The sequence below is a fragment of the Zosterops lateralis genome (assembly GCF_965231275.1).
Source record: "Zosterops lateralis genome assembly, chromosome: 3".
In the NCBI taxonomy this organism is placed as follows: Eukaryota; Metazoa; Chordata; class Aves; order Passeriformes; family Zosteropidae; genus Zosterops; species Zosterops lateralis.
In genome coordinates, this window is record NC_139764.1 from 108,289,156 (window position 1) to 108,313,393 (window position 24,238).

The following is a 24,238-nucleotide window of genomic DNA, read 5'->3' on the forward strand; positions in this document are numbered from 1 at the left end:
TTTTTTTGGTTACAATTGATGCCACTTTGGGATTTGTAGAAACTTTACCTTGGGGGTCAAACTCATCATGGGAACATCAGTGGGTTTGTAGCTGTTGGATAGTTCAGTGTTCCTTATTTACTGCAAATGATGGGTAAATATTCTATTTAAAATGTATATTTCCAAGCAGTTTGGTGGCCATTCTGTTTGCTGGTGTGTCCTTCTGGCTGTATTTGTCTGGTGGTTCCATTCTTTTGGGTGTAATTGACCTCAGCACAAGCCAGTGCTCATTGTCATGAGAAAAAAAAAATTCTTTCTGTGTCTGAGCTGAAGGCTGCCCAATCTTCAGTGTTCTATTTTCTTTATGTCCTTGTGAAACACCTCTTTGAAGGAGCTAACTTTGCTCCTGAAGGATGCTTGTGGTTGGCCTTTCTTACCTTGTGCTGCAGACAAAGAAATTGGAAGAGCTGTCTTTTTTTTCTGAATTTTTTTTTTTCAGGGCTGTCTCTTGCATTTCTAAATTTTTGTGTGATTTTGAAATTATTTATCATGTATAATTCCATTAAAAATGAGATTATGTTTGTAAAAGTATGTTCCTACCTTTTGGTAGGAGCATGGTTTAAGTGCTGTTTACTTGTGTAGTAGGCTGAACGAGATCAATAGAGATGCACATCATTAAAAGCACTTCAATCAGCCATAATGTGAATCCATTCCCAGTGTTCCACTCAGCCCTCAAAGGGTCATTGATGGAGGCCTCCTTTTTATTTTTCTGGATTTCTACATTGACTTAGTAAGGTTTGCACCTGCAAGCAGAGCTGCTGCAGGAATAACCCCTCTAGTACCAGTGATAACAAGCACAAGCTCCATCCAGAGAGCAAAAAAGGATCTGAATTTAGCTGCTGGTTTTGGTTACCACGTGGCTGATGTTACTGTGAGGTCCAGAGCCTGTGATGTTTCCCTAAGGCTAAATCAGTAGTAATTTGCTTGCAAAAGGAGGGTCAAGATTTTGCAGCAGTTGTTTTAAGGGCTTGAGCGTTGAGCTTGAAAATCTTCAAACTGTGGTGCTGCTCGTATGTGTTAGGCTGAGACACAGCAGGAACTACAGAAGGAAAACAACTCCACACACAGGAGTAAAGGCTCTGTTGTTCCAGGAGCTGTACAGATCCAGAATCCAAGATTCCTGGCTGGAGTGACATGGCTTTTATTTTCCTTCTGGTTGAGGAAATAAAAATATAAAAGCTGATGAAAATATAGGACCTGATTATCAAGTGTTAATTGTCAGAATCTAGTGGTGCTTGTGAAGGAACAATAACCTGGAATGTTGCTCTGAGTTTTAGAACCTGTCTGATGCCTCTGAGGCCTGTGCATGTAACTGTGAAAACTCAGCATTTCCATGCTCAGCCTCATTTTACAAATGAGCCTCAACTGCTCCTGAATTCAGCCCTCTGAGATATTCACACGTAGCAAGTGGTGTCCCTTGAATTCCGTGCACAACTGTTACTCTGGACAAACACTGAAACAAATTAAGAAGCTTCTGAATAACTGCTCAAAACTCTGTACTTTCTGTTCTCAGAATTTATGGTCATGGTCTTAAACCCCCTGTAAAATTGGTGAGGGATGGCAGTGGAGTTACATATTGTTACCAGTTTGTGGTCTGGAGAACCTTCTGAATGAGTATCAGTACAATGCTGAAGTGCAGGTGTATCTGTATCAATTTCTGTTTACTAAATATAATACTTTAAAATATGCATGAGACATAGTTTCATTTTTTTCTCAGGAGTTTGGTGAACTGAATTTAGCAAGACCATCTAGATATAGAGCTAAGAATTTTTTTAGAAAAAGAAAATGTTTTTTCTTTAAATTTGGATTAAAGCAAGTCTCCTGAGCTGAAGAAATAAGTCAATATTAACCAATTTTAAAGCATTCAAATAAATTTTTCATTAACATTAGGTGAGACTATAAGGAATTGTGGAGTGCCCTGAAAAAAATCATTCACATAGGAGTATGTCTTGATTTCAAATGAGAAGTGAGCAGTAACAAACAGAATATGACATATATTGAAAGATATTAGTTGGAGTACTCAAAAGCTTTGTAGAGTTCTTCTGTTAGGTAATCTTTGTTTTCAGGGGGTAAAACCAACTAGGTTATTTTTGTAAAGAGCTCACTAAAATACCCTAGTGAGCTACAGTGGTTTTTTTAAAGGGGAAAAATTAGGTTATACTTTGGAATAGGCAAGAAGAAGCAAGAAATGAAAGTATTTATGATCTTAGTAAGGTTTCTTTATTCAGATGGAGTGGAAAAATTGCAATGATGGAAGTGCAGGAATAATCATGAAGTGGAACAGGTCAGTTTGCACATCAGGTGCCAGTTTTCATAAAAAGATTAAGGCTATTGAAATTGATAGGTGACAGTTTTTAAAGAAGAAGAAAGGGGAAAAAAATCCAGAACTATCCAGTGTAGCTCTATAATGTAGGATCTTTTTTCTATCACTGCTGTGGAACCACACTCAGGCCCAGCATCACCCTCACTCTGGGTGCCCTAATGGACCTTGGAGACCATCATCATCTGATTCTTGATCTTTTCCTTTCCCAAATGCTTGTTTTGTTTTCATCCTGTTGCTTCATCACTGTTAAAACTTTCATAAGACACAGACACACGACTCATCTTTGCTTTCAATGTTTCTTTCCAGCTCTTTGATAGCACTCACAGGCTTCTCACTTTTCTGATGCCATGATTTTTCCATTGCTGTCTGCCAACAACTTCAATCAGGCCTTTATGGCTTTTTTTCTCTGTTACCACATACATATTCTATTCAAATATATGAAAAAAAGGTCTTATAAACACAAAAATGTTAACTTCAAATTCTTTCTCAACAGTGGTTTCCTGTGGTTTATGAAAAATCCTGACAGTGATTAAGTGACCAGTGCACAAAGCAATTGATAATCATGACAAACAATATTGATTCATTTTCTGCCTTCTGCTGCCCTATCCATTTCTGTTTATCTCTATAGTCTGGGTTTGTAAAATATTTAGTGCTGGGATGTGTTTTTGTCCTGGATCTCTTGTCCTGGAGTTTGTGATTACTGCTGGGGAGATTGCTATAAATGCAAGTTGAAAAGTGGGAAAATTATTTAATAGAATTTGGAAAAGAATGCTCTGATAAGAGATACTGGCTTATCTGTCTCAGCATCTATTGTCACTGCCCTCTGACAGTGAAGAATTTCCTCCTAACACCTAATGTTATTATAATTAGGAGTTTATTTGTGAGTGAAGTGGAGGTAAGCAGAGCAGTCTCTTACACTGAACCATGACCTGCTCCTAGGATCATACCAGTAGTTAAATATTTAATTCTCCTTATCCATTTGGCATATCCATAAATGCCAATTCTAGGCCTACAACAATTAATAGTACTTTATGGATCACAAGAATGAAACGGTAGAGGAAAAATAATGGTGCCAGTCTGGGAAAAACATCACTTTAGAAGTCCCAGACATGTAGATATTTTATTTCTATCATTAAAAAAAATTATAAAACTTGCAACGATTAAACAGATCACTGAGTCAGCAGGTATAAAGCGTCTAAACTTGTTTCTTTTGCTGAACATGGTTATAATTGTGAAGGGTTAACCCTTAGGATGGACGGTGTAAAGGTTGCCTAGTGTGAAGTCCTAATTTCAAGGAAATTTTCATGTTCTGTTCTTTGAAGGGGTATTGACTTCCAAATCACACACAGACATGCCTCTGATCTTCCTGGGGATGAGTCACAGTGCAACGTGGATTCGAGGCACTGGCACCAAATTTGCAGCATGTTGATCACTGCTGATGACAGGACGAGATGTTCTCTAATCCCCTGTGCGGGGTTATAGAGTGTGCTTTATTAAAAAAGAGGACTTAAAGCTATTAAAATCAGATTGCTGAGATTTTGTTGATTCGAGGGTTTTTTTTTTCTTAGCGCTCTGCTGTAGATTTTAAAGTATAATAAAGTAACAAATGTTACCTTGAGCTTAGTGGCTTTAAATGGTGGGTTAATTTACACTCGGAGTGGAGCTTTCAGTGTCAGGCGATCTCTTTTCTTTTCTTTTCTTTTTTTTTTTTTTTTTTTTTTTTTTTTGCCACCATAAGCACTCAGCTGAAACAACAGCTATGACTCAGTTGACAGTGAACGCTGCTTGAATTGATTTAGTCCGAGTTCAGATTTAGCACATAATCATGTTGAATTTGATCCACTGTGCTGCCTAGAGATAAAAGGGTTGAAAAAATAGATTTAGCTTATGTCAGTCTTTGTGGTGATGTCATTGCCGTGAGAGATGGAATAGCGCTGTTACTATGCTGTGCCTGCTCAGTTGGTGGGTGTACAGGGGACAGGCAACCAGCAACTCACTTTAAGTGCACAGAGCTCGTGTTGGAGGCTTGCAGGCATTGCCAGCACTGAAACTGAATCTTGGACTGTTCAATCGCAATACTGAAGATTTAATTTTTTTTTTTTTAATCCTTTTGTTGTTTGCTTCCATCGTTTGTGACTCTGAGCTTGCCTAACTCTGTGTACAAAGGCGGGGGATGCCAGCCCGTAGCATGGACTGTGATGTTTCCACTCTGGTTGCCTGTGGGGTTGATGTGGAGGTTTTTGCCAGCCAAGAGGTTAAGGTATGCGCCTGCAATCCTTTTGTTGCTTCTTAGAAAAGCCTTCGGGAGCAATAGGCATTTGAATGTAGCAATTGACAATAAGGGGGCAGATGAGATTGTGCTGCAGTGGTAAAAGACACGCAGTTAAAAAAAAAAACCTGTTAATTAGGGGAGAGAAATACGGGAAAGGAAATGTGGTTGCTTTTTACTGTGTTTTGATAAGCTGAAAGAATAGCCTGGTGTTTACTCTTTAATGATATAAGAAATGGGTTATATAACTGACATCTGTGCATATGCATGTTTCATATTCATAAAAAATGTTTCATTGTTAATTTTGTCAAGTTATTTTTAGTCCAGTGTCACTTTTTAGATCAGTCTTGCCATAGATGTTATTTATTGATGTTGATAACCTTCAGATATCTTTACTCTGTTGAACAGTAGCTGTTTCTTTCCTTCACACTCAAATCAAATGTGCAAGCATAATTTTTTTGTGAAGGGTTAAAAGTTTGTAGTAAGTATCTTTGTGCATCTGCAGTGTAAGAGAACACAAAAAGTTATGCATCTTGCATATCATATACATAACTGAAAAACAATGCTTAAATCCAAGGCTTGATATGCATTGCTCATAGTCTCTTAATTAGAAAACTGCTGTAGAAAAGTCATTGTGTGTAATTGCTTATTGTTGAAATCAATTATCTTTTTCATTTATTCTCATATTATTGCAAGAAAATCATTGCAAATTAAGTTTGAAAGAGGAATTCTAAGCATGCTTTTCACAGATCATCTGAAAGAGCTCATAGATGTAATACAGTGATATTCAGCAGTTTATAAAGGACAAAGGTACAGGCAAAATTAGTTTCTAATCTGATGGTTCTTAGTACTGAAAGACTGGAACAGGATAAAAAGGATTAACAAATTAGAGGTCAAATTTGAACCTCTGTTCAGTTTGGTTCTGAGTCAAACATTGAAGCCACTGGAAATAAAACGGAAAATAAAACCTTGATTTGCAAGAGGCTCTGATGATTTTTATTTCCCTGTTAGTTTCTAACTGTTTGAGATAATTTATACTTTATACAGATGCTTTTGTATTGGCACCAAGAGACTTTTTTTTTAAATTTAAGAAGCTTTTCCTTAACAGTTTAATATTGAATTTAGAGATGAAAAAGTGAGTAATTCAGAGGAATGATTCAGGTGAGGAGTCTTGCCTGCATTGGGATATACTTCTTGTATTATTTTGAAGTAGTAAAATGTTTATCTCTTCTCTCCTTTTTCTTTTCTTTTCCTATTTTCTTTTCGATTTTTTTTTTCCTTTTCCTTTTTTTTTTTCTTTTCCTTTTTTCTTCCTTTTTTCTTTTCTTTCTTTTCTTTTCATTTTTTTCCTTTTATTTTCCTTTTTTTTTCCCCTTTTCCTTTTTCTTCTTTTCCTTTTTTCTCTTTTTTTTACTTGATAGCATTTCCTTTTAACATGGAGGATTTACACCTGCATTGATATGATCTTGTACCTGGGTCTTTTAGTGTCTGGTCCATGTTTAATGTAAGACCAGGCAAGAAATTAAAAGTTGTAGTGAACTTCTTACATCCTCATGCTACTCATGTGTCAATAGAAATGCAAAACCAAAATTTTTACTAACATAAATCAGCAGAAAGTATTCAATTGACTTGGGTAAGACTTAGATTAGCCTGATTTAAGCTGCAGCATCTATGAAGTGTGGGCCAGGAATATGAGATAAGAGAACAAAAGGGTTTCAGAGACATTACAGGAATTGTAACCCTTTTGTGTTACTTGGACTTTCTGTACCTTCTTTGCTTTGGTTAAAACTGTCCTGTTTTGCTTTTTTTTCCCCTTGTATTTGAATTAAAGTGTTGATTGCAAAGACTTTAGGTATATTTACAGTGGGGACTGCACTGCAGACTGCACTGCAGCTTGGAAACACAAAGTCTACTTTGAAGTTGCCTGGCTTAGAGTCTGTGAGCAGCGTGTGCTCTGTGACCCACAGCTCACTGCAGGCTCCTTCCCACTGGCTTGTCCCCAAACTCTGTTGAGGAGGCTGTGGCCAGCTCTGTGCTCGTCTCTGGGCTCCCAATGCAGCATCCTCTTTGTTAAAGTTCCACTGCTGCTGATAATTTAAAGCTGGAGATACCTACTGCTCTTTGCTCACTTCCAGGAGAACCGCAGGGAAAAAAACAGTATGGCTGGTTTTGGGGGTTTGTTTTTTTGGTGTGCACAAGGGTTCACATCAAAGTGAGGTTTTTTGGTGACAGTATGGTCACAGCATAGAAAAGTTTATGTTGATTTTGATAGGATGGGGAACAGATTTAAGGTTAAAAAGGAAGGAGGCTGTTGCTGAGAAGAGATGGGTGTGGAAGTTGAAGAGCAAAAGCAAGTGCAGAATTCCTCTCTTCTCCACCTACCCTGAGTTCCCCTCTGCCCAGCCCTTTTGTGGGTCAGCCTGAAGGCACAGGCAGCACTGGCTACTGAAGTCCAGGTTATTGTCCCTTCTCTGATGGAAGGTTTTATTGCAGGGAACGTTCTCCCCGTGTGAAGGGAATGCTCCCTCAGTGGTAGAACAGATACTGAACATCTTAAAATACGTGTGGTGCTTAGTGAGATTTGCTAAGATGAGCTGTTAGTCCTGTAAAATAGTTCTCTGATGTCAGCAAGGATTTTGTTCAGGGTTTAGGATATGCTTACAGCGTATCTCACTTTTATTTCAGTTTAGGTTTAGAACTGACATGAGGTTTGGAGGAAGGATGCTGGTGTTACTGAGCCATTGTTCTCCCATGAGCTTTGGGAGAAGGATGCTGGTGTTACTGCAGTTGTTCTCCCATGAGCTTTGGGAGAAGGATGCTGGTGTTACTGAGCTGTTGTTCCCTCATGAGCTTTGGGGGGAGGATGCTGGTGTTATGGAGCAGTTGCTCTGCACTTTGCAGCACGTGTTGGCCAGAGCTGCAGCCTGGAGGTGTGAGGAGCCTGCCAGGACTGCAGTAGCAGAGCCTGGTGTACGGGGCTCTGGAGCAGCAGTTCCCACAGCATGTAGCAATGGGGACTCCTGAAGTTGCCACTCCTCAAGAGCATCAGTCCCTCAGAGCTAGGGAATTGTTACACAAAGCTGGGTTTGGGCACAGGACTTGGAGCAGAGGGAGCTCTCCAGCTTTTTACTGCTTTTCCACCTCTGGAGAAGACCTTATTCTGTGAGCATCTCTTAGCATCTGGCAGTCAGGCTTGGAAACACTCTGTTTCCATTTGGCCTCTGAAACAGGAGAGCAGTTATTTAGTACTGAAGGCAAAGCTTTTTAGTTGCTGCATTTGGACTGCTCATCCTTTTAATGGAGAGAGGCTTGTATGGGTACCTTGGCAGTGACAGCTGGCCCCCAGCAATGACACTGTGGGTTTGGCACCCAAGAACCCATCCAACAAGCCTTTCACTTCTGATCAGCTGCTGCTTTGAGTTGTCTTTTCTAATCCAAAATTTGGGTCATGCTAATCAACATGCTACTGACTGTGGACTAGGAACTAGAAGAGTTGAGAAGGCAACCAGAGAAGTCACGAAGTGCAATTTTGCTTCAAAGTTCACCTGGATAATTAAGATTCTTTCAGTGCCTCTAGATGATAATTTCGTGTAATGATCTTTGTTACATAAGCAATTAGTTAATGAATATCTTGTTTATTTCTAATAGAGGAATTCCAGACATCACCGAAACAGTGGAAGAGAATTTAAACTTGTATTTCTTACTAAGCAATGTGCTTTTGTATGATTAATTATACATATTTTCTCCTCATTTTTGTTCACACAGACCATTCCACTTAGAAATAAGGTAGAATTGGGGCAACTTGGGACTGCTGTAAGAGAGAAGAAATACTAATGATCCAGATGGGACTGAAGACAGTAATGTAATGTGGATGGGACCATCATCTTAACACAGGGAAAAAACTCAATGTATACATGAACCAGGCAGCAAAGGGAAATAGCAGAAATAGTTTCACTGTTTAGACTGTTGCTTTGGAGGATTAATCCCCATTGGAGCAGGATCTCTGTCAATCTTAAAACTCCTTGCTCAGTTCAGATGCTCCAATGAGCACCCTGTTAGTGGGAGTTGTTTGGGATGGATGGGTTGGACTGTCCTGCAGTTGCCTTAGGAGTCTAAACTTCTGAGGTCTAAAGGGAAAAAGCACACTAAATGCTTGTGGTTTTTGTTCTCCGCTTGTCTAAGTGGCTCATTCACAAAGACATTCTGAGGTGTAAAGTTTAAGTGCTCTAAGGTCAGAGTCAAGTGAAGAAAACTGGAGAAAGGGGGAGAAGTGTCGCTTCCCCTCTGGATGGTTCCAGCTGTCCAGTGGAAGGAAGCATGAGTTGCTGGGAGAGTTTCTGGATTTCTGTCTTTACATCCTTCTCCTCAGCCATGTGAGCTTGATCCGTGGGAAGAGTCTGTTGCACAGTCATAAGACTTCACAGACGGGCTATAAGGAGGAAACCAAACAACAGCATGACTGCCAAAAATACTCTGATGGCTAGAAAGGCCTGCTCTGTAACTTCTCTTGGTATTTTCCGTAGTTGGTAGTTCTTTTTTCTAATTGCAAATAAGGTTGAGTCGGTGAAATCTGCATGATCCAAGCGTTCTGCTGGCGAAATAGACATGCATGTCTTTTGGTCTCTGCTTACTGCCTGTGTTCACCTGGAGCAAGGAATGGAGAGGAGCTTACCAAATGCTGTAGTGCTCTTTCCAGGACACCAACCCTGCTCTTGGCTTCAGGGTCAGCACAGAGAGACTCTGACAGCAAAGCTGGGGCTTATTGCTGGGGTGCTCCCAGTTCCAGTCACAGGTTGGGCTTTGCCTCTGTCCTTCTAACACCCTTGTGTGAAGGCAGCTGGACTCTTTAGGGAAGTTCCCAAAGAAGTGATAGAAGGGTAAGACTTCTGAAGGTCTTTAACATGCTCTTTAGGCTGATCTTCACTTATTTGTACTTGCTTTTCCCTTGCCTCAGAAGAAGGCAGTGCTGCTGTTTCACTAGAGGTCTGTGGCAGCTGCAGGTGTTTACACACCTCTGAATATGGCAAACTTTCTGCTTCTCCTTCTTCACCCTTTCAATGATTACAGGGAACAGCAAAGCAAGTCAGAGGGCTTTGTATTCTCTCTGATTCTCCTTTCTGTTGGAAGTCACATGAAGATATTTCCCTTCCATTAGGATAGGTAGACAATGAGCGATTTGTTAAAAGAAAATAAATAACAACTAGAATTCATTGGTAGAAGGTGCAGAATTAATCCAAGGCAGGTAATAAGGTAAGATGGACCTTGTAATTCTGCTGACACATGGCCCTGCCTGTGTGAGGAGCACTGAAGAGATGGTGATTTTCTTAAGCAGATTTGAAGAATTATTTAGTGCAGCCATAGATTGACATACTTGTAATATGGATACAAGTGTGATACTGATTTTTCATTAAATAATTACTTAAGTTATTAAAATTTTAGAATACAATTGAAATTCTTAGAAGAACCTAGAGAGAGAAAGTACCCATGTTCTTTCTCTTCTTCCTCCCCCCCCCCCAAAAAAAAACCCAAGGACACGTTATTTTCAGGTCTGTAGTGATGCAGTCTCCTTTTCCTCTGAAGGTGCTGTATATGTGCACTCCTTTGTCTCAAATTTTACTGATGCTGTTTGCTGCTGCTTAGCATGACTAAGATTTGATACTGAGCAGCATTGCAGGTTCTGAGGCAAAGGTCTGCACCAACCTTTTATGTATCTTTAGTAATTCTTTAGTAATTGATAGTAGTTGTTGTTTTTTTCCCCTCATAAACTAATGTACATGCTTTGTGGTTGGAGAGGTCTTCATTTAATATTTTCTAGGGGTGATTCTATCAGAGGCCTTAAATAATCTACTCAGTTTTGATCATTCAAGTGCTAAACAGCCTGTTTGCTTTGGAAGATGCTGCCTAATCATATGCTGGAGTGCAAACAACCGTGACAGTGTGGTCTTGAGCAGAGAATTCTTCCTTGGCAAAAAGACACTGAGGAAATTGTACCACAGTTTGTCAAACACTTGGCTAACACACAGGCTGCCAAGGGCCAGAAACCAGCCAACAAAGCCTCCAGTCAGTGGCCACTTGCTGGAAGACTCTGTTTTCCACGCACATATTTATAGTGGCACTAGCATTGTGTGCATGAGCTTTTCCTGAAGATTTCCCCCACTAATACGATTTTCAGTAAGCACCTTCTCCTTCAAAAGGCCAACAGAATTAAAATTTCCCCCAGAGGGGACTTTTCCCCATTCTTTTCCTCATTGGCAATGCCTCTAGAAGTTCCATTGAGTTTTGGCTCCAGCCTGTGTTTTCCATCTAAGATTCCAGTTGATTTCTGCTTTGTCCTGGAAGAACAAACGGCCTTCACTCAACATCAGTGTCCTTGTGCTGCCTTTAACTGTCCCCACATGGAATTTCTGTTGGTGCTGAATCAAGTAGAAGCCTTTGGTTGTAGCAGTTGTGATGGAGCAAACAGCCCCACTGTCCCTGCAGAGTGAGAAAACAGCTGGATGGGTCTGTGTAGAGCTGGATGCTGCAGGAGCATTTCCATGGCACCTTCTCTTCTGTACACCTGGAGTTTCTTGAAAACCTCAGAGTGATGTTATAGGTAAAAAGTTCCAAGTGTTCTTATTTGCAGATGGAAAACTAAGGAACTAGGAAGTAAGTTCTCTGATTAGGAAACTGGATTTGGCATGCAGAGCTGGTGTAATTAATAATTCTTGGTTTTATTGATTATGTTCTGTAGATGTTCAGTCTCAAATATCGTTGAGATATTTTCCAGAGACCAAGGAGCTTTGCTGAGTTAGTAGCTGATTTTGGTTTGGTGGTTTTTGTTTGTTTGTTTGTGTTTGTTTGTTTGGTAGGGGTTGTTGTGGTTTGTTTTGTTGGGGGGGGGGGAGGGGAGGGTGTTTGTTGTTTTGTTTTTAATTATCCCAAACTTGCTGCTTTTCAGAATCTGCATTAGATTCTGGCAGACAGAAAGACTGACTCTGTCTAACAGAATGGCTTCATATTTATCAGGAGCATGGGAGAGCCTCCAGTTTTGCAGCACCAGGTAGTTCCACCTGTTGAAATAATAGTCCCTGAGCTGAGAAATCCAATGATTCTGTTGAGTTCTGAGCAGTAGGAACAGGCAGCTGTAGAGGGGAATTTCTGCAGCTCAGTTTGTCACTTGCAGAAGAATCTCTCTGCCTCATCTCTTGCAGTGAGGGATATGTTTGCCATTAAAAGGTGGAGGCATCCAGAGAGCTGAATCATGCAGCAGTTCTTCTGCACAGCCAGAGAGAAGCCACTTTGCTGAAATCTCACTTGTCCTTTTATTCCTGTAGGTCGCATGTGTTGGTGTGAGGCAGATGAACAAATAATGGTAAAAAAATCTGCTAATCATCTCAATAAAAGAAATTCCATATATGGAAGAGATAAGAAGATGATTGTTTTATTTGCTGTACAAATTTTACTCAAACATTACCATCCTCAAGTTTCATCATCCTCTGCTGGGTATCCTCGTGCCCGGTGATGAGGTTGATTCAGTTTTGGCTACTTGTCCTTATTTCTTAGAGAAACCAATAACTGAACCACTAAGAAGAAAAACTTCTGAATTGTCTGAATAATTACACCTATACTGGGAAGTTTGTTTTAACCACAAAACAAATGTTGGTTGTGGTGGAGGTGGGGTGGTGTATATTTCTTTTGTTTAGAGGATTTTTGTTTTATTTCCTACTGCTGATACAAAAACAAAACCAAAAGCAACCACCATCAGAAATGGCCTTTCTCCCTCAGAGAAGAACATTTTTTTTATGAGAAACAGATATCTCTAAGGGGCAGATCATAGGTGGAACTGTTCTGAGCTGAGGGAGGAGGAAATCAGTTGCTTATTCAAAATGTGGCCAAAATGAGGAAGGGGAGCATGGGGACTGGGAGGAGGGATGTCACTGAGATGAGTTGCCTCTGCTGGGAAAGACCAAGAGTGGGGAAAACTCCTGTGGAGGCTGGGGCAGGGTGTGGTAGGACTGGTGTCTGAGGGGGTGACAGCAACAGGGGAGTTGGGATAGAAGGAGAGCTCATGAAAATAAGAGTAATAATGGACGACCAAGGCGAGAAGATTTGACTTTGACTTCTTGTGCTGTAGTAGAATGATTTAAGGGCAGAAGATGATACAAGATGCTGGAAAAACTCACTGATAGTCTAAAAAAAAAGGATTTTGTGACAAAGCTTTCATCAAGCAGGTGTTAAACATCGTTGAAACCTTAGTTAAATTAATCTTGACAGCTTTCTGCTTTACTGAAAGCATCTTCCACAGGCTTCCATCCCACCTGCAAGTAACAGAATGCCTTTGTGAACAGGCACTCTGGGCAGCTGCCACTCTCCTTTCAGCTCCTTCCTCAAGACTTTTTGCTGTTAAATGGCTCACAAGGAATTAAATGATTGAACATGACTAGACTAAGCTACATATGCATACATAGGACAGAAAATATTTTGGAAACCTTACTAAAATAACCCAAATATATTCTCTTTTTAATTTATTTTGTTCCTGCTTCCTCTGCCTTTCTGCTTCATCTTCCTGGAATGCAAGAAGGAATTTTGTGTTTTCCCTTGTTGTTTTTGTTCTGTGTGGTAGATGATACTAGAAACAAATAACAGTAATTTTTAAAGTGTTGGAAATATCCAAACAGTAGGTGCTACAGTAAGACATATTATGAGACCATTCTGGTGCAGCTTTTTCAGCAAATGGAGGTAGGTAATTTTATTTGATTTTCAGTTTTGATTTTAGCAATTGCAGAAATTAATAGTGGTAAGTACTGTTGGCGAAAATTATTTTGAAGTTAGCTTTTGAAATAAAATCTGAAGTCAGAGGAAAATAATTTTTCTGAAAAGTCATTTTCAGTGACCCGATGGAGCTGGTAAATAGTGTCTCCTAAGAAGATTATTTGAGAGACCAAGAAGAACATGAGAATTAGCAGCTAAGGAGGCACTTTTGAATGCATAATGGAGATTATCTATCCTGATGCAAAGGACAGATGGGATATACAATGAGAGATTGTTAGGGCTAGATCAGATACTCCTTTTGCTTTAGAGCAGTTTAAGGATTTGCATATAATGTGAAAATCAAGTGTGCAAAATCACAAAATAAGTTTCCTTTATCAGAGGTTTTAACTAAGAACAAGGGAACTCTTGTGATGTATCAAAATTAAGAGGAAACAATGTATAAATCCATAGCAAGATGCACAATGTGGGGAGGGTTATCGTGTGACTAATTTAATTTATGTTATATAATAAGACAGATAATTACCTAAATTAATAGAAAAAACAACCCTAATAGTGGCCAGAGGAGAGAAAAAAACTGCTAAAAATGCAGGGGTAAGACAGATATTTAAGTGTACAGGAGCTTCTAAAATCTATCTAAGTATGCTTTAGGATGCAGCTGAAATAATTTTTTTCTATTTGAAATTATCTTTAAGAATTCATAAGTTACAAAGAGACTGCTGAGGATGGCAGATTAAAAAAATAGAATTTGTGTTTACAAGGGGGGAGGACAATTACAGGTATTTTTATCTGCCTTGAAGTTTGGAAATAAGTTTGGAAGTACTTTGGAAGTAATTAGGCCTGGGCTGTGTAGACAAGTCCTGTCAAATCAATGTGCCTTCCCTGTTTGACAGGGCAATGGGATAAGTGGGATAAAGGAGATGTGGAGTGTAGATATTTTGACTAAAGCTTTCACACTGTTCAAGTCATTTCCATAAGTAATCTACACTCCAAATTTAATTTCCATAAGGTGGGTGCATAGTTGTTTACAGAATGTCTAAACCAGAACCAGTTCATTCTCAAGTGGTGAAGCCATTTAAGTAGATGAGCTCACATGCTCCTTCCTGAAAGCAGGTTGAGAATAATGACAGTAGTCAAAAAGGAAAAACCTCAAAAAAAAAAAGTGTGAATGACACAGTCCTGGTAGGGCAGGGTCAAAATTCTGAACAACCCTTGGTTAAAAAACAGGATGAAATTTAGTGCAAAAATGAATAAATCAAAGTCACAGCTGTATGAAGACATTCACATGACTAAACTGTTGTCTGTTGCAAATCTCTTGAGTTCTCATGAATTGCAGTGGATAATTAGCAGCAGTATCACACTTCTGTAAGCAAAAAAAATGTGGATTCACTGAGTGGTTTGGGTTGGGAGGGACCTTCAAATGTCATCTGGTTCCATCCCCTGCCATGTGCAGGGACACCTTGCACCAGACCAGGTTGCTCCAAGCCCATCCAACCTGGCCTTGAATATTCCAAGGAAGAATTTCTACTTTAGGTCCAATCTAGACTTGCCCTCTTTAGTTTAAACTCATTTTCCCTTGTCTGTCACTACAGGCCATAGTAAAAGTCTCTCTCCATCTTTCTTATATATCCTTTAAGAATCTCAAGGCTGCCATAAAGCTCAGAACTCCTAAAGCCTTCTCTTCTGCAGGCCAAAGAACCCCAAATCTCTCAGCCTTTCCTTACAGGTGAGGTGCTCCAGCCCAAGTTTGCTGTTGCAGCTGTGCTGTTTGTCTCTGATGAGAACTGGGTAGACTTTTCAGATGCACATTTTCTTGTCTAGAAAGGAAATTTCATGTTGCTACCTTGTTTACAGAACCTAAGAAGAAAACCACTGATGTGTGAAAAGTAGTACCTTTATCTTTAGAAACAGCTGATTCCATGAGAGGAACTGCAGGGCTGTGTGACCAGGCAGCTTTCTGCAGGCGGCTGCCAGTCCTTGAACCAGAATCTGAGAGTTGTTGAGCTAAAAAAAAAATTCTTATTAATCAAGACAGCTGGGAACAAAGCCAAATGCTGGCCTATAGCAGAAATAAGTATGCTGCTTATGTTAGACAGAAGTAAATTATTGGTGTACTTAAAATTTTAGAGGCTTGGGAGCTGATGCCTTTTTGCCTGATTTTTTTTTAAATAAGTTAATAAAGAAGAAAGATATTTAGCTATCTGCTTCTTGCTTTTGTGGCAATTTATTAGACTCACACTGTTGAAAAACTGCAGCGATGTAAGCAAGCTGCCTGCAATCCTAATTCCCAAAGTGATGACATTTTTTGGGATAGGGGAAGGAGCTTGGCATACAGGAGCAGTCACAAAACAAGAGTTTACTCAATGCATGCTGCATCCTAGAAAACAGTACAGAATATTTTTTCATGTCATTGGCTCAGTGTAAAGTTCCTGCTTAAGCTTTAACTATTCTAGTTTTATAGTTTATGTATTATATAGTGAAATACAAGCAGAGCAAAGGACAGTAACAATTCTATAAAGAGAAGGTCTTGGATAAGCGGAATTTACTTTGGGAATAAGTAGTTGGTATAAGTATGGTGAAATGATGGTATAATGGGTGTTTACCTTTGTGTGTAAAATGAGGTGTGGATGATAATGCTGTGGATTGGTACCTATTTAACTATTCTATTTTAGAATAATAAAATTACAGAATCACAGACCTCCTACCATGGACAGGGACACCTTCCACTATCCCAGGTTGCTCCAAGCCCTGTCCCACCTGGCCTTGAATGCTCCCAGGGATGGGGCAGCCACAGCTTCTCTGGGCACCTCGTGCCAGGGCCTCCCCACCCTCACAGGGAAGAATTTCTTCCTGATACCCAATCTAAACCTGACCTCTTTCAGTTGAGCCTACTTAATTATGTGAAGGTACCCTCATTTGTTTATTCCCCTTGTAATGTTTTCCATTAAATTTGAAGTTTATATGCAGCAAATCCAGTTCTATTGTGTTTCTGGTGTGAGTATCCCTTGGAGAAAGTCTGGACTATGCTGAGCATGAGTGTATTCACTTTTAGGTGATAATTTTCCCTTCTTAATTAAATACTAATTTCCCATATTGATTAAATACACAATTTTCAATTTCAGTTCTAAAGAGTAAATTTGGGGCTACAACTGATGCTGCTTCTGAATTGCAGTAATGTGCAGCTGGATGCAGGCACAGTCCATGGATCAGGCTGAGTGGTCTGGGACACCCTCTGAACTCTGAAGATGTAACCTGCACAATGAACAGGTGTCTTCCCTTTATTTTGAATGACTGCTTCCACCAGATTTGGCATCCCACTTCTTCTCCTGTCATTTAAAATCTGTTTGCACCAAAAAAATCTCCTGGCCCTCAAAGTCAGACTCCTTGAGTCTGCACTGTGCCATGGGAGGCTCAGGTTGGATTCCCCAGAGGGTGATTGGACACTGAGTGGCTCCCCAGGGAATGGTCACAGCCCCAAGGCTGACGAGAGCTCAAGGAGTGTTTGGAAAATGCTCTCAGGCACAGGGTGGGATTGTTGGGGTGTCCTGTGCAGGGCCAGGAGTTGGACTTTGATCATCCTTGTGGGTCCCTTCCAGCTCTGGACATTCTCTGGTTCTACACATCTGTCTCCAATGTTCCAGACTGGCACAAAGGGCATTTGCAAGGCAAATGTGACACAGAGCCAGTGTGAAACAGTGCCACAGGGCAAGAAACTATGGGATACTGATTATTTTTGTGACCTACTTATTTGTAAAAAAACTGTTCATAAAAATAAGAAAATCTCCATTTGTTACCACGCTACTTGCCAGTCACGGAGTTTGTTCCTTCTCACCAATTGCTCTGGATCTGTGGACAGCAGCTTCAGTTTCATAATCCCAGTCCGGTATCTTTTTTAATATCATGCTGTTACTGATATATTTTTCACATCAGGAAATGAAAATGATTTTATGAAGGGCAGTGCTAGTTTTAGCTCTAATATAGGATTAGTCTACTTTCCAATTCTTGTTTCTAAACGGAATTCGTGCCAACTGGAAATTTTCCAGTTGGTTGAAAGATGACATGGGAGCAGTTTGGTCAGGAACATTTGCTTTTTCACCCTGGGGTTCCTTCCATCTGCCTAATAAAACAATTATATCACTGTAAGACTGAAATTCCATGTGTCCTGTCTGGACGTGGATGGTACTAGTGGCTGTTGAGTCAGATAAAAACCTCTGCTGCTTTTTCTGCCCTTCTGTACCCAGTACAGAACCTGTATCTGTCATCTCAGCCTTTTTGGGTGCTGGAATCTGCTTACTAAGTCCACGTAAATCCTCTTTCCTGGCCTGCACAAGCCCAGTTTTCTGATGTGTGCTAAATTCTTGACGTCACGAGGTACTAAAACACTATAAAGTTCTGGAGGCTAATCAAGCATTGTGGTGTATACTGGAAATTAAAACATGCTGCTGAAATCTTTTTTAATAGGCAGGTAAGCCACTGTGTGGTATTCCTTTGGTATTTTAGCATCTATGCAGCTTGGGATCCTGGCATCCTCTAAAGACTGGAACCTCTGATGAGGTAGAAAACAGCTGGGGAAGAAAAAGTGTAAAAGTATTTCAAGCACTTTTATTTTTCCACTGAAATTTATTCAAACTGAAAAGCATTTTCAGTTTTTTTGTAGGTCACTGCTGATCTGGAGGTTCCAGTGACAACAGGACATTTCCTTCTCTTCCATCCCATTGATGATTTTTTCTTTAGTTTTCTTTTCACCACTTCCTTACATGTTTAACTCTGATACTTCTGTTTATGCCATTAATTCTGAAACACCATTTACTTGCAGGTTTGCTAAAGACTCTACTCAGCCACTTGACTGGGGGCAAAGTATTCCTGTCCTTGGTTTATCTTCATTGTGCAAAGAGCCTCCAGTCTCAGAGTCTGCAGCTCCTAGAGCTGCTCAGATGTACAGACAACAGACCTGCTCGAGTAATTTGCAAATGAAGTGTAAGACAGGGAATGACAGATGGTGGGGACAGACTGGGAAGAGCAAGGAACAGTCAAACAGCACAAGCAGAGCGTCAGACAGTGGTCACAGTGCTGCTGGTTGTGACTGGGGGTCACTGACTGTGGGCTGCAGAGGAAGTAAAGAGAGGATGATGATGATGATGATGAGAGGATGTGCATCAGTGGGTCAGGAGTTTGCCTTGATACCTTTTTTCATCAGTTAAGTAACACTTATAGAGCTGCATGATATTAAATTCTGTTCTGCTCTCCTACTTGTTTTCGTGGTTTTTTTTTGCTTCATAGTCACTTTCAAAATTGTCAGTGTCCTTTCCAAATCCAGACAAGTTGAAACTGTATTTTTAGTCCTATTCATGCAGTTTGCAGTGTTAGAGGAGAGGAGAGGGAGAAAGCATTCCCCATGACTGATGAGAACAGCTGAAATGCTATAAATGTTGATCACTGTAGGCAAAACAGTAAATCAGGAACAGGCAATGCAAGCATTTTATTTGTTTAAACTGTCCCATGGCTTGTTCTTGTTTATTTTTCTAGTTTAACTGGGTTGACAGTGTCAGGGAATAAGTAGTGTGCGTTTTATGGTTGTTTTACAACGTTGCATCTCCAAGAGTATAACTAAGACACAGTTTCTCAGCTCTTGGTGTTGCCTTTATTGTAGTTCATCCTTGCATTTAGCATTTTGCACACTGACATCCTGATTCGGCATCACAGCAACAGAGGTGTCCCCTGACACTTTCACAGCCTCAGTAACAGATTTTTAAGAGGCTGAGGTTTCTATACTCCAGTGGGGGATTGTGTAGAAGCAAAGTGATTCAGAATGAGTTATGGAAACTCTGGTTCTGCTCCCATGGTTTCCTGTGGGCCTGTGGTTTCCCACTGTGACTGTGGGTCTGTCCTGGACTCAGTGTCACCACATGAACAGGACAGTGGGGTGGCCTGAGAAGGCTTGAGGAGATGAAATTGCAGTTGTCACAGATCAGTGAAAAACTGTCATAGTAAGATGGATACTTATGTAGCTTTTCTTACAGTATCAAAGTTTATACAATTAATAGGAGGCAATTCTTTGATGAGAGGGTGGTGAGGCCCTGGTACAGGTTGCCCAGAGAAGCTGTGGCTCCCCCATCCCTGGAAGTGTCCAAACCAACAGGGACAGGGCTTGGAGCAACCTGGTTTAGTGGAAGGTGTCCCTGCTCACAGCAGGGGAGACTGAGCTTTAAGGTCCCTTCCAACCCAAACCATTCTGTAGTTCTATGAATATGAATAATTTTCACACAGTTTCTCATAATAAATAACTTCAGTCCTAGTTTTGTGCACAGGTTTGATCACCAGTCCCTTATTTATTATTGTCTCTGGCACTTCAGTTTGGTTGTGGAGTTGTTTTTTTCTTCTCCTGGAGTGCCAGCTAACTATTTTTATGAGAGATACAGGCTTGTGTCTACATTACCATTTTGAGCCTGTGCTGGGCATTCTCATGAGGCAGCTTTTCTGTTGCTCTTCATTAACTGTGCTTTTCATTCACATCACAGAGCAGTTCATGAACTGGATGCCTTTCAGATGAAATTCATATAGAAGATGCACTCTAGTAGTGTGCCTGATATGCTCCAACTGCTAATGGGCGTTCAGTCCATGGCACCTGATCAGAAAGTCCTCAGCACCAACTGTTTTGCTGCAGAGATCTGCTCTTGGAACATTCCTTATTAACATAAATGTAGCAGCTTTTGGTAAAAACTAATTAAGGTCGTTTTTCTTCCTTATTTTGTGTGCTGAATTAAGATAATAAGAACTTTAGAAACATACACAGTAATTTGTTCCTTTTGCTAGCAATTAATTGTTGGGCTTAACAACAGGAACAAGACAAAAGCGTTAGCTGATATTGTGCTGTGAACATTCTTAAATCCAATGCAGATGAGCCCCTTGGAGTTCACTGCATACATTATCTACTCAGTTATTGTTTGAAATCTTAAAGCAAACAAAAATAGGCTGTTTTTTCAGGGCAGTCTGAATATTTTCTTCATGTCTTTGTTCTTAGCATTCTGAAGCCAAAATGCAAGGCTGCTATTTGGAAAACAAATGCATTAAATCTTCCACAAATCTGTTCAGGTTTTGATTTTTTTTCCTCCCACTGCCAAATACAATGCAAAAGGGAGGAAAAAAAAGACAACTATTATGTGATGTTGCACAATAATGGTAGCCAGGACTAGAATCAAATGTAGCTTTTCAGGGAGCAAAGGATAATGTCTCTACAGAACACTCCCCAGCACTGGGGTTGAAACCAATGGATCTGGTCATAGAAAGTGCACTTTGCCAGCTGGTTTGAAAGAGCACTTCCAGCATTTCAGGAAGCTCATACAGCATCTGGAACTGGAGTACTTCAAATATGGTGTGCTCAGAAAAGCTGTGGCTGATGATACAGTAAAATAACAGTGCTCCTATAAAGAAGAAATGTAAAGTGTGGATTTTTCTTTTAGCTCAATCGTTGGGTGTGAAATTGAATTGAGAACTCTCCAAACTATATTAAATCAGCCCCTTGGCATTGCCACAGGAACAATTTATTTCATCTTGAAGGAGCCTTTGGTTTCCAGATCAGTGGAGCTGAGCAGGAGGAATGTGCGTCACATTGAGGTAAACAGGGATATGAGCTGGTTAAAAACAGAAAAGGCAACGCAGCAAAATTCTGTGCCCCTGACATTTGTCAGCCTCTTCTGAAATGTGAATGCATTTCCATTAAGCTTTGGGGCAGATATTATCTCTGTACCTTTTGTTGTGCTGATGAGCTGGAACACGAAGGTAAATTTATTCGGTTCAGCTGATTTTTCAAGAGGGACATCTGTGTTGTTCTGTTCACTGGGATGTTCACAGTGCTGTCATGCCGTGGTGGCATGTACTGCAGGAGGGCTGGTGAGGGATGGGAGCCTCTTCCTGCCTCAGTCCTAGTGTGAGGTGGGACCAGCAAACTTCTTCCAGCTCCTGACCTACTTTTGCCATCAGGGCTCTTTGAGAGATGACAAGTTACAAATGTCTTTACAACATTGTGTAATATCTGTTATACTTTCTCAAAGTCCTTCCCTGGAACAAGACACTGGATCTGTAAGCAGTAAGCATTACATCAGATATTTCTGCTGTCAGAATGATTTTGGCACAATGTGGAGGACAGAACACTCAATGCATCCTTCAGGGTCTAACAGTTCCATGCAGATGCCTCTGAAAAGCCCTGGTGTGTAAGGATAACACACCAGGATGTGTGAGCCATGGACCAGGGCTGTGTCTTGTGGCCAGTGTGCTCCTGTTTAGGGTTGGTTCACTGCAAATTGCAGAGCTATGAGGCCTTTGAGCATCACTTCTGAAATACAAACTGCATAGTAAAGCTTAAAGGTATCAGGCTCCCCTTTATCACGATTGCAGTAGTGCAGGCAAATTAATCTTTATTTTACTGGAGAGAGCAAGATTTAATGCATTTTGTAACACTCCCTATCTTGAAGCCCAGTCTTAATTTTTTTTTGGCTTTACTCTTTCATCTCTGATTCACAATTTACCTGCCCTTCACCTCTTGAAAACAGAAGAAAGTCAAGCATAGAACAGCAAACTGGGTTGGTTTGTTCATGTACTGAGAGAATTGTTCAATTTTGGAAGATGCTAATTAGTGCCATGTTTAATGTAGATAAACCCAAGCTCTTTCCGGTCCTATCTCAATGCTCTACTCTAACTTCACAAAGAAATGAGCAGGGCTTTGCACTGAGTTCCAAGGTGAAGAACACACTTTTAGACAATACAATAACCAGGAGGTTAATGCAGAGTACTTTGTGATCCTGATTACCTGACAAAATAGCCAGTGTTCTCTGGTTTTCCCCCCTTTCAAAATGTCTCACATGTAGAAATATCCTTTTAAAATGTACCCTGGTGAATGACAGATGGAAAGACACATTTTTCCATTGCTGTTGCCAGCTGTGGGATCGTGTGAGGGTAACAGAAGAAACTTTCTGCAGACTAACATTCAGACGGTAATATTCAGTGTGAATATTTTATTCAAATAATACCTTCCCCCACTTGTAAGGAGGGAGTAGAAAGATCACACATTCTCAGCTACAGCTGCCTAGAGTTAAAGGTGAAATAAAAAGCTACAATCTGGAGACCTTTACCTTAAGGGGATCTCTAAATGGTAAATTTGTATTTTACTCTCCTGCCATAAAAGCAGCAGGACAAGCCCATAGGAATTCTGTATCATCACTGGTTTAAAATATTTCCTCTATTTACAGCACTCCTGGAATTTTAACTGAGAATCAATGGATTTTCATATGCACTACCAAGATTTCCCAATGAGTTTCATCTTTTTAGAAGCAGAGAATTTGATCACTGAAGAGGTTGTTGCTTACATTGACTACTTGTAGGAGTTCTTGCTTTTAAGGAATTTTCACATGTGAGTTGTATCAAGCTGCTTGCTTGTTTTGTGTGGCTCATTAAATAATTGTTAAAAGCACTTCAGGTGAACCCAGTTCTTTTAAGTTTCATTAGACAAATCAAGATCCCTTTTTGTTTTCCTCTAGTCTTTCCTCTCCTTTTGTCTTTGAGAACCACAGAAATGCATAGTGCTCTTCTCTAATCTTTCCTTCTTACCCTTTTCATCAAATTAATTAGGCTTTTTTCTATTTCTGGGCCAGTGGCATTTTGATATGCTACAGGTCCAGTACTAAATAACAGCCTCAATTTAAGTCTAAATCTTTTAACAGGCAGTCTTTGTTTAATATCAGCACTGTTGGTTATTTTAATTCTGCTAATCTCTTTCCCTTCACGTTATTTATTGATTTCCTTACACACAGATGCAGCAGGAAACACCTCATACTCTGGGTTCTTTTCCCAAGGCAAGATCCCAGAATCCCAGAACAGTTTGACCTGGAAGGGCCCAACCATCTCATTCCAGCCCCAGCCATGGGCAGGGACACCTTCCACTACACCAGGTTGCTCAGGTCGCTGTCCAGCCTGGCTTTGAGCAGTTCAAGGATGGATATCATCTACCTTTCCCTCCTGTGACAGGTTCACAACTTCTCTAATCATCCTTGTAGTCTTCTGTTGCTCTTCCATCTTGCCTCCATCTTCCTTAATCATGGATGAGAAGAGCCCCAATATCCAACCTGGGTCATTACAATACCCTTCATGTGGCATTTTCATACCTCAATGCTGAAATCACTTCAGCTTGTACTTTATAGGTTTCTGTTTATATTTTTGTTAAATGTGTGTCACCTTTATCCCTCTAGAAGTAACTGGTGTGCCCATCTTTTTTGCTGTCAACAGGGAATTAATCTGTTCTTAGATTGTTTTTGCTACAAGACTCTTAAGTGCACAGCTTCCACAGCTTTACCAGATTCTGTCTTTTTCCTTGTGAGAGCTCTCATGAGAGCTTTGTAGGGTTGCAGCCAGCATGGCTTGTCTGGAAACAGAATACATTCAACTCTGAGATAGGAGTTTATGACTTACAGAACTAATTTCAGGAAAAACTAATTTCATAATTGCGAATTACATCTCTTTCTCTACTGTGGTTAGTTCCTTGGAGTATCTTTTACATGAATGAACAGGAAAAATTAAAATAGGAAAAATGCTTTATTTGCTTGCAGAACTCTAGGAAAAGCATTAGGCTAAAGTTCTAAATCACAGCCATCTCCTAAATCAAATGTGTAGCAAGGGTGATAATGAGTGTAAACACACTGAATAATGAAATGTAATTTGGGTTCTGAGTTCTAGGGCTCTAATCCAAAGCTCGCTGATGTCTGTGGAAAAGCTTCCATTGATTTGAATTAGGCCTTGGCTTTTGTCCTGAATGAACACAATACCAGTGGAGCTATTCATGAAAGAAATGTTTGGAAATAAATCAC

General features: G+C 40.2%; 1 protein-coding gene across 2 annotated transcripts in view; it reads left to right on the forward strand.

Moving 5' to 3' along the window:
- Nucleotides 1–24,238, forward strand: part of RCAN2 (regulator of calcineurin 2) — an 83,828-nt gene that overhangs the window by 36,883 nt on the left and 22,707 nt on the right. The window contains exon 3 of one of the 2 annotated variants that reach the window (XM_083858243.1): nucleotides 4,529–4,622. The exons of the other annotated variant lie outside the window; for it this stretch is intronic. Coding sequence (XP_083714369.1) covers nucleotides 4,529–4,622 — 94 coding nt within the window. The remainder of the gene's footprint in view (nucleotides 1–4,528; nucleotides 4,623–24,238) is intronic. 2 annotated transcript variants of the gene reach the window in all.